This window comes from Pelophylax lessonae (genome assembly GCF_965119305.1).
Source record: "Pelophylax lessonae genome assembly, chromosome: 8".
Classification (NCBI taxonomy): domain Eukaryota; kingdom Metazoa; phylum Chordata; class Amphibia; order Anura; family Ranidae; genus Pelophylax; species Pelophylax lessonae.
Genome location: NC_138775.1, coordinates 25,073,070 through 25,090,703, shown reverse-complemented (window position 1 = coordinate 25,090,703; position 17,634 = coordinate 25,073,070). Strand labels below are relative to the sequence as shown.

General features: G+C 45.0%; 2 protein-coding genes across 2 annotated transcripts in view; one reads left to right on the top strand and one right to left on the bottom strand.

The window, feature by feature from the left end:
- The window catches only part of LOC309562133 (kelch-like protein 10), a gene marked incomplete at its 3' end in the record, with an annotated part of 516,189 nt that overhangs the window by 82,257 nt on the left and 416,298 nt on the right, over positions 1-17,634 (bottom strand). The window lies entirely within an intron of this gene.
- LOC309562293 (rab GDP dissociation inhibitor alpha-like) overlaps positions 1-17,634 on the top strand; it is a 79,830-nt gene that overhangs the window by 27,567 nt on the left and 34,629 nt on the right. Inside the window, exon 2 of the mRNA XM_082266430.1 lies at positions 14,908-15,015. Within this exon, the coding sequence (XP_082122556.1) occupies positions 14,908-15,015 (108 nt within the window). The remainder of the gene's footprint in view (positions 1-14,907; positions 15,016-17,634) is intronic.

The window sequence follows — 17,634 nt, the reverse complement described above, 5'->3', positions numbered from 1 at the left end:
AGCTGGAGTATCCCACTATTCCCTTCTCCCATCCATGTTCCACAATAAATATTAAAAACCAAAACCCCTGGGCTTTTTATTGTGTGACGAGCCATTGGGAGTAAGGAGGGATGTGTGAACTGTACACCAAGTGACTGTATGCTGGTAATCAGAAGAGGCCCGAGAAGTCATCTTACAGCAGTCCCAATCCATAAAGACATGGATGAGCGAGTTTGAGGTGGAGGAACTTGACAGGCCTGCTCAGAGTCCTGACCTCAACCCCGATAGAACACCTTTGGGATGAATTAGAGTGGTGACCTGAGAGCCAGGCCTTCTCGCCCAACATCAGTGCCTGACCTCACAAGTACGCTTCTGGAAAAATAGCCAAACAATCCCATAGACACGCTCCTAAACCTTGTGGGCCAGCCCAACCAGAAGAGTTGAAGCTGTTATAGCTGCAAAGGGTGGGGCCAACTTATTATTGAACTCTACGGACTAAGACTGGGATGCCATTAAAGTTCATGTGTGAGTAAAGGCAGACGTCCCAATACTTTTGGTAATATAGTGTATACTGTATATAGGCTAAGATTTGGGTATTTCTCTCTCGCAGACACAATTCTGCATTTTTACAACTAGCTCTGGATAACTTTATTTGCGAGGAAACATTACAGTATAATACCGCTGCCAAGAATCTGCCCAAATGAGGAATAGATGTTGACAGCTCCTGGCCCTGGGTCATTCTGCTGAATATTCAGAGGGCATCCGTCAATGCTGCACAAAGGACGCAGCCATTTTACCAGGCTCGGGCACTATTCACGACAGCCAAAAGCCCCAAAGCAATGACATTTATTATCGTTTTAGCTGAGTATGTCATTTAATAAAAACTGAGCAGGTTCAGTCCCCATTACCAGAGCCAAGCTCAGGGAAACTCGCATTCCCAGCGAAAAAAAGCGAGGAGGCAGCGGTGCCGTTTACAACATGGCTGCCTCTTGACAAAACGGCCGTAGAGGGGTGACCAGGGGGCTTTGGTGGCAGAATTGAAGAGGGCTATCTTCATATCTATTGTAACAATATTCCCATGTTTACATGTAACAATCAGTATTTATTTTTTGCTAGAAAATTACATAGAACCCCCATACATTATATCATTTGTTTTATATATTTCTGAAACACTTCTGGACCGGAAGGATTTGCCCCCTTTCTGACCGGGCCCTATTTTGCGATTCGGCACTGCGTTACTTTAACGGACAATTGCGCGGTCTTGTGACGCTGTACCCAAATAAAATTGATGTCCTTTTTTTCCCACAAATAGAGCTTTCTTTTGATGGTGTTTGATCACCTGTGCGATTTTTATTTTTTGCACGATAAACAAAAAAAGAGCGACAGTTTTAAAAAAGAAAAAACAATATTTTTCACATTCTGCTATATGACATTCTCAAAAAAAAAAAAATTTAAAAATCTAATTTTTTAACATTTTAGGCCAATTTGTTTTCTGCTACATATTTTTGGTAATAAAAATTGCAATAAGCGTATTTTGATTGGTTTGCGCAAAAGTTATCACGTCTACTATTTAGGGGAAAGATTTATGTCATTTTTATTGTTTTTTATTTTTACTAGTAATGGCGGCGATCTGCGATTTTTTTGCGGGAATGCGACATTGCAGCGGACAGATCGGACCCCTAACTGATATTTTTGACACTTTCGGGGGTACCAGTGACAATACTACAGTAATCAGTACTAAAAATATGCACTGTTACTGTAAGAATGATACTGGCAGGGAAAGGGTGAACCCTATGGGTGATCAAGGGGTTAAATGTGAGCCTAGAGGAGTGATTCTAACTGTGGGGGGGGGCATGGCTTGTGAAATGACCATAGAGACCTGTGTTCCTATATAGAAGGATCACAGGAGCTCTATGATCATTAAGCAAACAAAGATATGATCTGACACATAACTCCTATAGATACCTCCATCCCTAAATAATTGTATACAAAAGCAATAGATTGTTGGGACTTTGAATGAGGTTATGGATTGTCACAAAAAAATATATTTATTATTGTTTATATCCAATGATATTTTTATTTCTTGATTTTAAAAATAAATATAAAATACAATTTTAATACATATACATGTGTGGAAACTGACACACGATATCTTAAACTTCACAATGTATCATTTATACTTTATCAAGAACCTGTAAAACAATGTATAAAAAACATTTGACAGTATATTTTTCATTTCTATAATGTAGCAAAAAACTAAAATCTCTCAATATTAAATCCAATATATTAGACATCTTGATTTCTTATAGGCTCGACGCGTTTCATGAACCCTCGTCCACTCATCAGGAGCTTGGATAAAACTTTTTTATATATATATATCTGAAAGTATGAATTTGGATTAGAATGCATGAATCTCAAAAAAATATATATTTGAGAATAGGTGTTAATTATTAACTACCTTAAAAATGATGATCGGATTAATAGTTGCTGATATTGAACATCTAAAAGACCCCACATTGAAGAGGCCTCCCCCCCCTCTGTCTCCTGATTGGCTCACTGGCTGTGGTTGACAGCAGCTGCTGCCAAAAGCCAATCAGGAGTACGATTCCCCGGAGGGACAAGGCACTCGTGGACATCTCTGGATCAAGATGGGGCTCAGGTATGTTTTTTGGGAGGCTGCTGCAAACAGAATGTTTTTTACCTTTATGCATAGAATGCAGGAAGGTTAAAAAAAAACCTTGTGCCTTAACAACCACTTTAAAACTGCTTTAGTACCAACTTTATTGTTTTAGCACATTCACAAACACTCATAGTTACATAGTTACATAGTTAGTGAGGTTGAAAAAAGACATCAGTCCATCCAGTTCAACCTATGATGTGTGTGTGTGTTTGCTTTTAACCGTACATCGTATACCCCTGTATGTTGTTGTCTCTAAGGTGCCCATCTACTAGTTTTTTGAAACTATCAATGCTCCCTGCTGATACGACTGCTTGTGGAAGAGAATTCCACATCCTTACCGCTCTTACAGTGAAGAACCCCTTACGCACTTTAAGGTTAAACCGCCTTTCCTCTAGTTTTAGTGAGTGGCCACGTGTCTTATTGTATCTCCTTTCTCTGAATAGTTTGTTCCTTATGCTAGGGTCGCCAGTACAGTATTTGTACATTGATATCATATCCCCCCTCAATCGTCTCTTCTCCAGAGAGAATAGGTTCAGTGCTTGTAGCCTATCCTCATAGCTGATGTCCTCCATTCCCCTAATCATTTTTGTTGCCCTTCTCTGGACTCTCTCCAGTTCCAGCACATCCTTCCTGAGGACCGGTGCCCAGAACTGGACAGCATACTCCAGATGTGGCCGGACCAGAGTCTTGTAGAGCGGGAGAATAATCTCTTTATTTCTGGAATGAATCCCCTTTTTTATACAACCCAGTATTCTGTTGGCTTTGCTTGCAGCGGCTTGGCATTGCATGCCACTGCCAAGCCTGTTGTCTACCAGTACCCCCAAGTCCTTTTCCATCTTAGACTCACCCAGAGGTTCCCCCCCTAGTGAGTAGCTTGCTTTCTGGTTTCTGGCCCCCAGGTGCATTACTTTACATTTTTCCACATTAAACCTCATCTGCCATGTAGTTGCCCACCCCGTTATTTTGTTCAGGTCCGCTTGCAAGGTTTCCACATCCTGCATAGAAGATATTGGCATGCCTAGTTTAGTATCATCTGCAAATACTGAGATTGTACTAGATATCCCCTCCTCTAGATCATTTATGAATAAATTAAACAGGATTGGTCCCAGGACAGAACCCTGGGGGACCCCACTTTTCACACCCGCCCAATCCGAGTACTCCCCATTAATCACCACCCTCTGGACTCTCCCCTGGAGCCAGTTCTCTATCCAGGTACTCACCTTATGGTCCATACCTACCTTCCTTAGTTTGTACAGTAAGCGTTTGTGGGGAACGGTGTCAAAGGCCTTTGCAAAGTCCAGATACACCACATCCACAGGCTTTCCCTTATCTAGGTGGCAGCTCACTTCATCGTAGAAGGTTAATAGATTGGTTTGGCAAGAACGATTTTTCATGAATCCATGCTGATTACTACTTATAATACCATTTTCATTACTAAAGTCTTGTATGTGGTCCCTTAACAGCCCCTCCAAAATTTTGCAGACTACTGATGTTAGGCTGACCGGCCTATAGTTACCCGGGATACATCTCGGCCCCTTTTTAAATATTGGTACCACGTTGGCTTTTTTCCAATCAGCTGGCACCATACCCGTCTGTAAACTATCCTTAAAGATCAAGAATAATGGTCTGGCAATCACCTGGCTGAGCTCATTAAGAACCCTCGGGTGCAAGCCATCCGGTCCCGGGGATTTATTTATGTTAAGTTTCTCTAGCTTAGCTCTAAGTCTATCCTCTGTTAGCCATGGCGGCACTTCCTGAGGTGTATTATTTAGTTCGGCCTTACAAGCAAGGTTCGTGTAGCCCCCCGATTCTTCTGTGAAGACTGAAGAGAAGAAATTATTTAACACTTCCGCCTTTTCTCTGTCCTCAGTGGCCATATTCCCTTTGTCATCTTTTATGGGGCCAATGTGTTCTGGCCTCGCTTTCTTACTGTTTATATACTTAAAGAACTTCTTGGGGTTCTTTTTACTCTCCTCCGCTATATATGTCTCTCGTGTTCTATTTTAGCCGCCCTGATTTCATCTTTACATTTCTTATTACACTCTTTGTAATGCTTAAATGCTGCCAATGACCCCTCAGTCTTGTATTTTTTGAAGGCCTTTTCTTTAGCACTAATATACATTTTTATGTTGGAGTTTAGCCACCCAGGGTTTAGTTTTGCTCTTTTAAATTTATTTCCCTTTGGAATACACTGGCCAATCCCCTTGTTAAGTATGCTCTTGAAGCACTCCCATTTTTCCTCTGTGTTCTTTGTTCCCAGGGTTCTATCCCATTTGATATTTTCTAGCAGCGAGCGCAGTTTAGGGAAATTGGCTCTTTTGAAATTCAGTGTCCTTATATTACCCTTGTGCTTCCTATTACTGTAATTAATACTGAAACCAATTGACCTATGGTCACTGTTTCCTAAGTTGTCCCGTGTTTCTATATCCTTGAGCAGGTCTGTATTGTTGGTAATCAGTAGGTCAAGTACCGCATTGTTTCTTGTCGGTGCATTCACCATCTGACCCATGAAATTGTCCTGCAAAACATTTAGGAACTGCCTAGCCTTGGCTGAGTGCGCAGTTCCTTCTGCCCAGTCTATATCTGGATAATTAAAGTCCCCCATTATAATGACATTTCCCATCCTTGCTGCCAATCCTATCTGTAACATTAGGTCCGCCTCACCCTCCTCCCTCTGGTTAGGGGGCCTATAGCATACGCCCAATATTACCTTCCCCACTGTGCCTTCCCTTTGAAGCTCTACCCATAGGGATTCTGCCTCGTCCTTAGCTCCATTATTAATATCATCCCTCATATTTACCTGTATACTGTTCTTAATATACAAACATACCCCTCCCCCTTTTTTAACTTCTCTATCTCTGCGATAAAGGGAATACCCCTGAATGGTCGCCATCCAGTCATGGGAGCTGTCAAACCAAGTCTCAGTTATCCCCACAAAATCTAAGTCCTCCTCAAACATCAGCAGCTCCAGCTCTCCCATCTTGTTGGCCAGGCTTCTGGCATTGGTATACAAACCTCTTAATTTTGACCGGTTACCTATATCCTCTTTTGATGTTTTTAGGCTGCTCTCTTGATTTTTCCCCATACCCACCCTGGGTATAGGAGCTCCGAACACCCTACCGCTAATGCCCCCATTTCTGCCCTCTGAAACTTGCTTTCCACTGGCTAATTCTACATCTGTACCCTCCCCCCCATTCCCTAGTTTAAAAGCCCCTCTAACTTTTTGGCCATCCTCTCACCCAGTACGGCTGCACCCACCCCATTTAGGTGCAATCCGTCCCTACCAAAGAGCCGGTGGCCGATTGAGAAGTCGGCCCTGTTCTCCAGGAACCCGAATCCCTCCTTACTACACCAGCTCCTCAGCCACTCGTTAACTTCCCTAATCTCCCGCTGCCTCTCTGGTGTGGCTCGAGGTACAGGTAGTATTTCGGAAAATACTACCTTGGAGGTCCTAGTCCTCAACTTAGCGCCTAAGTCCCTGAAATCGTTTAGGACTCTCCGTCTTCCTCTGCCTATGTCATTGGTACCCACGTGTACCATGACAGCTGGGTCTTCCCCAGCCCCACCCAATAATCTGTTCACCCGATCCGCGATGTGCCGAACCCGAGCGCCCGGCAAACAACAGACTATTCGGCGCACACGGTCTTTGTCACAGATTACACTGTCTGTCCTTCTAATAATTGAGTCCCCTACCACCAGCACCTGTCTTTCCTTTCCCTTTCTCCCGGCCTCACTGGAGGAGTTCTTCCCCTGGCAGCTAGGGGCGTCACTCTGCTCCAGCAATGCTGGTCCCTGACTGGTTTCCCCAACATCACACAACGGGGCGTATCTATTGGGGTGCTCCAGCCCAGGATCAGCCTTCTTGCCTTGTCCCCTTCTACCCCTCCTAACTGTCACCCCTCTACTCTGCTCTGATGCCTGCACCTCCAATACTCCGCCCACCTCTGTGCAGACCCCTGCCTGCACCTGACTGGTACGATCCTGGCTCTCCTCCGGTATGGACATTCGTCTCAGTGTTGCCAGCTGCTTCCCTAGATTCAGGACCTGGGCTTCCAGGGAAGCAACGTGCTTACATTTTGCGCATTTGTATTCGCCCTCGATCACATGTCTGAGGAACGCATACATATCACAAGATGTACACTGTGTCGCATCTCCACACCCGCCGGGCATTGTACCTACTAATCTAATCTAATGGGGATTCAGCGATTTAAGACTATCCTATGTGGCTATTTCCTGGCTTCCTAACTCTACCTTCTCACCCTCTGGTACACCGCTTCACTCACTTGACACTCAATTGCACAACACTCACAATCTCACAGCCCGGTCAGTCGCACAACACTCACAGTCGCACAGCCCGGTCAGTGGCACAACTCTCAGTCGCACAGCCCGGTCAGACGCACAACTCTGTCCTCCACCTCTCTTCAACACATTTCTTGCTTAATCTACAGCCCCTGCAAGAACTTTATCTACAAGCAAGCTGCGTTGGGGGGGGGGGGGGGCAAAACGCGCAACGCGCATTTGGGTGCCATTATTCTCAATGGCACCCCAAACACTGTGCGATACTGGCTTGCACACCATACCACACCCCCTCTCCCCATCGCCGGCTCACTCACCCACCCTGGACTGACGCGGAGGGCAGGCAGCATCGGTAGCGGTTCCCCCCGACGGCGGCTTCCCTTGCGTCTCCTCCCTCCTCCTCCTCCTTGGCCAAAAAGCATGGCCTCATTTTTCAGCCAATTGGGAAACGGGTCTCAGGACCAGCTTCCTGATTGGCTGGGAGGAGAATCAGTGTGATAATAGCAAATTTTCATTCGCTATTGTCACACAACTGGGTGGGCTCAGGGCGCAGTGCTCTGTGCCCCGAGCCCACCCTTTTTTGAAGCCTATTAGAGCCTCTGGCTCTAATCACGTGCTTCAGAAAAAAAAAAACCCCATTGGAATCCATGCGTCTGGCGTCCTGCATGTACAAAGTATATTGAGGGGCCGGACGCATGTATGGGGGCTGCGCCCCCAATGGATGGGCCGCCACTGGCGTGCATTAGAATCACACAGCATATGTGGCAAAATGAATGTTTAGAAATGGTGCCAAACTTGTCACCCAAAAATGAGCAGAAGCTTTTCTTGGGCGACAAATGCACATAGGGCAGCCCATTGAAGTCAAAGCGCTGCCCTATGCTGGACATGCAGAAACTCCTGTAAAGCATGCTTTCAAAATCGCAAGTGGGAACGCTAGTTCCCGCAATGCGGTATCTAAACGGGACCTTAGAGGTGGAAAGGTGGAGTGTTTGTTCATGTGCTGGAGCAATAAAGTTGGCTTTAACCTCACGGAAGTTGTATGAGTTTCCAAAAAGATTATTTACCTCTCCCGCCTTTGGACACCTGCAAGTGCTGTGTGATCTCCCGGCTGCCGCGGGAGACTTAGGATGTCTGCAGTCAGTGACAGAGCCGCTGCTTCCTGTATAGTTCCGGCTCTGTCATAGGCGGAGTGATATGAAATGCACCCCACCTGTGACAGGAGCCATACAGGAAGCAGCGGCTCTGCTCTCTACTGCAGCCGTTGCTTCCTCCAGCAGTACCTGCAGGACCAGCATTACCCGCCAGCAGTGCCAGCATTACCCACCAGCATTACCAGCCAGCAGTAACCACCAGACGTACCCGCCAGCAGTAACCTCCAGCAGTAACCACCATCATTACCCACCAACACTACCCACCAGCAGTCCCACCAGCATTACCTGCCAGCAGTCCCACCAGCATTACCTGCCAGCAGTAATTGCCAGCATTACCCACCAGCAGTAACCGCCAGCATTACCCACCAGCAGTACCCGCCAGCACTACCTGCCAGCAGTAACCACCAGCACTACACACCAGCATTACCCGCCAGCAGTAACCACCAGCAGTAACCACACCAGCAGTACCCGCCTGCAGTCTGCAAAATAAGTAGAAAAGGTATGTGCATCAGCGTGTGTAAATTGTTGCAATATGTTTTTTAATAACTAGTTTTGTTTTGTCATAATATGTCGTGTCCTTGTTCATACATGTATGAAGAAGGACATGACATTTTCTGGCTGCCTAAGTCATATGTGTAAGGGGTGCAACTAGCTCCCAGCACATAACTGTAAATATCCCAGCATGTGCAGTGTTTCTGACTCCTACCACCATGATCACCTCAAATCACTGAAGTGGTCATTAGTGATGGACGAACATCGGCCGGGGCGGTTCGCGAACGTTATCCGCAAACTTTCTCAAATGTTCGCGAACCGCAAGTTCACGGCGGGCCCCATTGACTTTAATGGCAGGCGAACTTTAAAAACCTTCAGGTCATATTTGCAGCCACAAAATACTTACTAGCTGTGCACAAATAGTCCCACAACATGGACACTGTCATAACAGAAGTATTGCTATTGCAAAAGTTGCCATAAAAAAATTTCAATTTTTTTTTTTCCAGCAATAAAATTATTATTTTTTTTTTTTTTCTAAATCAGCCAGAACTGACAGCAGCCAGTAAATACATGTCAAATACATATAGGGTCCATTCACACGTCTGTAAAATGGGTCTGCATCCATTCCACAATTTGGCGGAAAGTTTACAGACCCATTGATTTTCAATTCCAGTCTGAAAAATTAGGCATTCACAGGATAAAGAAGTAAGTGTCGCCCCTTTCCAGGCCCCAAAATTTAGCCCACATGCGTTTACCTGACAGCTAAGAACATTGTATTCTGTGGCTGAAGGTAAATTAGGCATTCACAGGATACAGAAGTAAGTGTCAGCCATTCCAGGCCCCAAAAATTAGCCCACATGCGTTCACCTGACAGCTAAGAACTTTGTATTCTGTGGCTGAAGGTACATTAGGCATTCACAGGATACAGAAGTAAGTGTCGGCCGTTCCAGGCCCCAAAAATTAGCCCACATGCGTTTACCTGACAGCAAGGAACGTTGTATTCCGTGGCTGGAGGTACATTAGGCATTCACAGGATAAATAAGTAAGTGTCGCTCATTACAGCCCCCAAAAATTAGCCCACATGCGTTTACCTGACAGCTAAGAACGTTGTATTCTGTGGCTGGAGGTACATTAGCCATTGACAGGATAAATAATTGTCGGCCATGAAAGGCCCCAAAAATTAGGAATTCAATGGACATAAAATGCCTTTTATGCTGCTGTATTTACCGAAGACAAGAACCATGAATTGTTATGGGTGGATGGCGGTCTGGCGGATATTTGTAGCCTTTCATCAGGAATTTTTATCAAGCATGGTCTACTGGTCACATGTGTTGAATTGATCTGAGTTCCATGCCTCATTCATTTTTATAAATGTGAGGTAGTCAACACTGTCATGAGCTAGGCGAGTGCGCTTATTGGTCACGATCCCCCCTGCTGCGCTTAACGTCCTTTCGGACAGGACACTGGATGGGGGCAAGCCAACAGTTCCATTGCAAATTGTGCAAGCTCTGGCCAGAGGTCAAGCCTGCCCACCCAGTAGTCCAGGGGTTCAGCACTCCTCAGAGCGTCCATTTTGGTCGTTAACTCAATGTAGTCGGACACCTGTCGATCTAGGTGTTCCCTGATGCTGGATCCGGAGTACAGCTGTCGATGGGTCAGCTAAAAGAATGATCTCATATCAGAAGTGACCAACACATCTTCAAAACGCCCTCTTCTTGCAGGCGCTGTTGGATTGGTACCCGCAACTGTTTCTCTGTGAGTGGAAATTTCTCTGCCAGTGCACGCAAAAGCAGAATGCAGCATTTCTCGAAGCAAGGCCTGGAAGTGCTGCATTCTGACCGCCCTCTGTGATGGTGGTAACATTTCCGCCATTTTTTGTTTGTACTGGGGGTCTAAGTACGTTGCAACCCAGTACTGGTCCTTGCCCTTTATGTTTTTATATGGGGGTCCCCCTTAAAACACTTGAGCATGAAGGCCCCCATTTGCACTAAACTGGAAGCGGTGTAGTGGCCTTGCTCCTGCTCATCATCCAGGATAATGTTGTCCTCGTTCTCCTCCCCCCATCCACGGATAACACCAGGGATCCCAGAAAGGTTTGAAGCATTATCTTCTTGCTCCTTCTCATGGCGCCCCGGCACCATCCTCCTCTGACTCCTCTTCAGACTCCTGTTGTTGACTTGTCTCAGATGGAGTAACACCCCCTGGGAATTTATCCAACATTGCGACTTCCTCATCTTCCTGCTCCTGCTCCTCGTTGGCTTGATCAATGACATGATGCAATGCACGCTCCAGAAAGAAGGCATGAGGTAGGATGTCACTGATGGCGCCCTGGCCGCAACTGACCACGGCTGCAGAAGTCTGCATGCGTCGCGCATAAACAGCAACTGGCGCGGTGAAAAAAAACAAGCTCCCCAGAACCTGTCCTGCCGCAGAGTTCGTACAGGTAGTCGTTAACTGCAAGTTTCTGCTGGAGCAGCCTATCAAGCATATACAAGGTTGAGTTCCATTGCGTCGGGCAGTCACAAATAAGACGCCTGACGGGCAGGTTGTGTCGCCGCTGAACGTCAGCAAGGCGAGCCATGGCTGTGTAAGATCTTCTGAAATGGGCCGAGATTTTCCTGGCCTGCCGCAAGACGTCCTGGACCCCAGGGTATTTAGCAACGAATCGATGCACGACCAAGTTCATGACGTGTGCCATGCATGGCATGTGTGTAATTTTCCCCTGTTTCAGCGCGCTCAGCAGATTAGCACCGTTGTCGCACACCACTTTACCAACTGTCAAATTGAGCGGTGTCAGCTATTGATCTGCCTGTGAACGCAAAGCTGAAAAGAGTGCAGGACCAGTATGGCTCTTGGCTTCCAGGCACAACAGACGCAGCACAGCATGGCAATGTCTCACCTGGCATGTGGAATAGGTTCTGGGGATCTTGGGCGACGCAGCGGAAGAGACGGTAGCAGCAGAAAAGGAGGAGTCAGCCGAGTAGGAGAGGGAGGATGGAGTAGGAGGAGGAGAAGAAGAGGCAGGCCTGCATGCAATCCGTAGCGGTAAAACCAAATCTAAACGGGTGCCACGGGTTACATGCTTGACAGCCGTCAGAAGGTTCACCCAGTGGGCAGTAAAAGTTATATACCTTTCCTGCCCGTGTTTGCTAGACCACGTGTCTGTGGTCAGATGTATCTTGGCACCGACACTGTGTGCCAGAGATACATTCACTTGCCACTGAACAGGGCCATACAGCTCTGGAATGCCCTTCTGCGAGAAATATTTCCTTCCTGGGACCTTCCATTGTGGTGTTCCAATGGCCACAAATTTCCGAAAGGCCTCCGAGTCCACCAGTTGATATGGCAGTAGTTTGCGGGCTATCAGTTCCGACAAGCCAGCAGTCAACCGTTGGGCAAGAGGGTTATCCGGCCTCATAATTTTTTTACGCTCCAACACTTGGGCCACGGAAGCCTGCCTTTTTCCAGAACAACATGAGGACGGCACGATGGAAGGTGGAGTGGAGGACAATTGTGAGGAGAGAGGAGAAGGAGAAGAGGCTGGACGGCGAGAGCCTGGAATGTGACTTTGTGGGTTCTGACGGCATTGCTCCCACTGGGCTCGGTGATGGGAGTTCAGGTGCCTTCTTAAGGCAGTAGTCCCTAGGTGAGTGTTGGGCTTACCGCGACTTATGTGTTGACTGCAAAGGCTGCAGATGGCAACACTATTGTCAGCAGTGGCCACATTAAAAAAAGCCCACACTGCGGAGCCATATGCCGGCGTCCTGGGAGCACCAGATGTGACTGTACATGGTTGATGGCTTGCTCCTGATACATTAGCAGTCTGCTTTGTCCCTCCTGTGCAATGTAAGTTCCGTCTGCTTCTCCTCCCTATCTGCTGGTCCATCTCTCCCTCTGAACTCCCCTCCTCTTTCTCTCTTGTGGGCGCCCACGTGACATCCATAGACACGTCATCATCGACGTCACCTTCCCCACCATTAACATTCGAGATCTCGAAGTAGGCAGCAACAGCAGGGACCAACCTCCTTTGACTGATCTGGGTACTGTCGTCAGACTGCTGGGTGGCGGCTGTTGCTACCTCCTCTTCCTGATCCATTGCCAAGAATGGCTGCGCATCGCAAATGTCTTGTGATGAATCAAAAAATAATTCCAGTGACTCAAGGGGAGGGTATATGGTGGTGTTGGTGTCTTTGGGGGTGCACACAGCAGAGAGTGAAGAGGGTGCAGATAGAGAGGATGAGGAGGGTGCAGAAGTGGAAGGCTGAGTGAGCCACTCAACCAAGTCTTGTGTGTCCTTTGACGTAATCGAACGCACCTTCTGAAACTTCACACTTTGGCTCCGGCCTACTGCTCCTGTCCTACCCCTACCACCCCTGCGTAAGGGCCTGCCTCTTCTTCTGCCTGTCATTTTTTAAATTACCCTGTGACAAAAGTCTCTAGAGAAGCGCAGTATATGTGGAAGAAGGTATATAACACCCCGCTTCAATCCGTGGTTTTGGGGGGCCGCTGGTCTATCACACCAGTTCTACAAAAAATTGGCCAGTAACTGTTGTCACTGTGTGTAGCACAGTTAATGCAGCAAAAGAGGCAACATTTTTGCAGTACCCAAATACACTGTTATAAAAGTATATTGTTAGATAACACCCCGCTTCAATCTGTCATTTAGGGGGGCCGCTGGTCTATCACACCAGTTATAATACTTTTTTAAAAGTGCTTTTGCCACTCTTTGTAGTTGTAGTATCGCTGCAGAAACGCTCACCACACCAGTCACAATGCTGCACAGTGCCCAATACAAATCCACTATAATATGCTTTCTATATTATAAAGTATATTATAAGTGTATTACACCCCTATATAGTGCACACCAAAGAATAGTACACCTATACCAAATACCAGTCCTTGAAAGGACTTTTGTGGACCTATAACAGAGCGATTTGTGTCACTGACAATCTGTCCCTGCTGCACACAGCAAACCTCTCCCTACACTGACAAAAAGCAGAATGTAAAATGGCAGCCAGGTCAAGTCTATTTATAAGGTAGGGGGTATGTCCATGTGCTGAAATGTCTCAATTGGCTGTCCTGTACCACCTGATGGATGTGTCATGGGTCAAAGTTCTCCCCAATGTAAACTAATATGACTGCCGCGAACAACGACATATGTTCTCAAGATCGGTGAACTGCGAACGAACAAAGTTTGCCGCGAACCGACCGCCGGGCGAACCGCAAGGCCAACTCTACTGGTGATTACTATAATACATTTTTCTGGGGTGTCACCCTGCCCACCAATACCAGCTAACTGGGTGTTCATTGTTGTTTCCCATACATTGTCAGTGCAATTTTTTTAGGTGGCATATAAGATTGTAAATTTACAGTGTGCCCTTTCTGGGCACATACACCTACAGTATATAGTAGCTGTTTTATCTGGCAAAGGATTTGTATTTTTCTGTATCCAGTTCTAAGATTTACACTATCTGGCAGGCAAGGAGACCTGATTTTTTTCTGCTGCAGTTAAGTAACACTTATGGGTCTTGTTTCCCCCAGCTTGTGACTGACCAGTGAAGGGAAAAGCAGCAGACTGATTAGCTCGCTCTCACCTCCTATCAGCATACATCTTAGGCCCCTTTCACACTTGTGCGACTTCAAAGGCGCACGATTTTTCCGCGATTTTGACACGACTTTTTGCCGCGATTTTGATGCAAGTTTGACTGGGCTTATAATGTCTTTTCCTCAAAACGCATCAAAATCATGCCAAAAGTAGTGCAGGGACTACTTTGAAGTTGGTGCGACTTCAAGTCGCACAGATATGAATGGGGCTCATTGGAAATAATGGAGAACGACTTGTCATGCGATTTTGCAGTCCCAAATCGCATGAAAAGTCGCACAAGTGTGAAAGGGGCCTTACACTGCAGCACACCTGATTGGCTGCTTGTGCTGCTGCTCCTCCCTCTTTCTTCACTGAGCCATGCTGTACAAGGCCTCTGCCAATTCAAATTCAGGTCCTCACACTGCTTACTTTAAAAATTGCATCCAAGGATATATTATTGGGATAATTCATTTAAAGGCCAACTCCAGACCTCCCTGACACTGGCATCTTCTCTGCAGTGCCAGTCTTTGGGCATCTCTATTGTCAATGCAGGATAACGTAACTCCTGCGCGCAGAATTCAGTTATCCCGACACATAGGGACCATGTTGATGACATAAGTAAGCAGGCAGGTAGGTGTATTTTTATCGCAGTCTGTTATAAAATGATTTCAGTTCCACTTAATATCCAGCTGAGGTTCAGTTAGTAACTGTATTATTTTCCTTAGGAATGTGTGCTGTCTGGGATCATGTCTGTGAATGGCAAAAGAGTTTTGCACATAGATCAGAACAACTATTATGGGGGAGAAACTGCATCAATCACACCCCTAGAAAAGGTAGGTTCTGTATGATCATCATTATCCATTCCCAAAGTACCAGCAACAGCAGCTATTCATGAAACGCATGGTTACTTGTAATTTAGTCCAAAATCTATCTATCTATCTATCTATCTATCTATCTATCTATCTATCTATCTTGCTGAAGAACTTGAACAGGAAAATGTTTAGGGTCACAGGATACTCTAAAATTATGGTAGCAATTAATGGGAGGACTAGCTTCTTAGTAGAAAATCCTTACAGGAGCAGGCACACACTACAGTTCCAAATCAGGTTTTATTCACAATGTCCCAGGAGTTGTCTGCCACCCTTCTGGATCCTGGATCCCTTCTCCACACCAGGACTTCAGACAGCGCCCTCCGCCATACTTCATTAGCAATCTTCTCCAGGCCCACAGCCAAGCACCTGCTGAGGCTCAGACTGCAATTTCTTGCTTCACTAGCTATCTCCCAAGGGCAGCAGCACCAGGAGAACCAGACCCCCTGGAGTGGAGAGAACACTATGGAGAGTCATCACCTCCCCAGCCACCTTCTGGGCACCTCCTTCCAGGTATTGGCTGGGGCATGATAAATATTCTTTCTGGTGTGTTTATATATATATATATATATATATATATATATATATATATACTGTATATATATATATATATATATATATATATATATATATATATATATATATATATATATATATATATATATACAGTATTGCACTCTTGTGAGCCACTATGTGCAATACCTTTTACCCAAAAAAAGCTGCCAACACCTAACACATTCCCTTTACAATGTGTAAAATAATCACTTAATCAATTATTGCAGCGCTTACTCAAACTGGAATAAACCCTTATATGATGACATGTGCATCAAACTTTACTTCAAATAAAGTAAAACCACAGAAATTGTGCACAGAAACATTTATCAAATATACATAAAAAATGTGTTAAATAGGATTCAAAATAGAAAAAAATGTAATCAAATTAAATTAAAAAATTTTTTTGTCAGGTGTCTCTTTAATCACTTTCAGACCGGAAGATTTGGCTGCTCAAAGACCAGGCCCCTTTTTTCAACTTGGCACTGTGTGATTTTAACTGACAATTGCGCGGTCATGCAATGCTATACCGAAACGAAATTTACGTCCTTTTTTTCCCACAAACAGAGCTTTCTTTTGGTGGTATTTGATCCCCTCTGCGCTTTTTATTTTTTGCGATATTTAATAAAAAAAGAGCAAATATTTTGAGAAAAAATGACATTTTCAACTTTGTCTTTTAAAAAATATCCAATATACTCAATTTATGTCATATATTTTGGCCAAAATGTATTTAGCTACATGTCTTTGACAAAAAAAAAAACTCAATGAGCGTATTTTTATTGGTTTGCGCAAAAGTTATAGCATCTACAAACAATGGTGTAAATACTGGAATTTATGCAGCTTTTACTTTCCAACTGCCTATCTCATTTCATGAAGTGCTAAAATTACCACTTTTTGGAAAGTAGACATCCTAAGGAATTTCAGAGAGGCATCTTGAGCTCATTGAATATTTATTTTTTTGTCACAGGTGTTTTAAAAATGTCATTGAAATTATATATTGCTCACGCATGCCATGGGTATATGTGTAATTACACCCCAAAATATATTCTGCTGCTTCTCCTGAGTACAGGGATACCACATGTGTGAGACTTTTTGGGAGCCTAGCTGTGTACGGGACCCCGATATCCAATCACCACCTTCAGGTTTTCTAATGGCGTAAATTGTGCATTTCACCTCCGCACTACCTGTCACAGTTTCAGAGGCCCTGAAATTTCAAGATAGCACAAACCCCCCCCCCCCCCCAAATGACCCCATTTTGCAAAGTAGACACTCCAAGCTATTTGTTGAGAGGCATGGTGAGTCCATGGAATATTTTATATTTTGCCACAAGTTCCGGGAAAATTATTAATTTTTTTTGTTTGTTTTTCTACACAAAGTTGTCACTAAATGATATATTGCTCACACATGCCATGGGTATATGTGAAATGACACCCCAAAATACATTCTGCTGCTTCTCCTGATTATGGGGAAACCCCATGTGTGAGACTTTTTTGCAGTCTAGGGGCGTACAGGACCCCAAAAACCAATCATCACCTTCAGGCTTTCCAAGGGCGTAAATTGTTGATTTCACTCCTTACTACTTATCACAGTTTTGAAGGCAATGAAATGCCAAGCTAGCACAAAATGCCCCCAGATGACCCTATTTTGCAAAGTAGACACTCCAAGCTGTTTGCTGAGAGGCATGTTGAGTGTTTTGCAGATCTCACTTTTTGTCACAAAGTTTTGGAAATTGAAAAAAAGAGGGAAAAAATGCATTTTCCTTTTTTTTCTTCATTTTCCAAAATAAATGAGAGCTGCAAAATACTCACCATGCCTCTCAGCAAATAGCTTGGAGTGTCTACTTTGCAAAATGAGGTCATTTGGGGGAGTTTTGTGCTATCTTGGCATTTCATGGCCTTCAAAACTGTGATAGGTAGTAAGGAGTGAAATCAACAATTTACGCCCTTAGAAAGCCTGAAGGTGGTGATTGGTTTTCGGGGTTCCACATATGCATATAAAGTGTACTGGGAAAGGCCAGTAGACAGAAAAGAG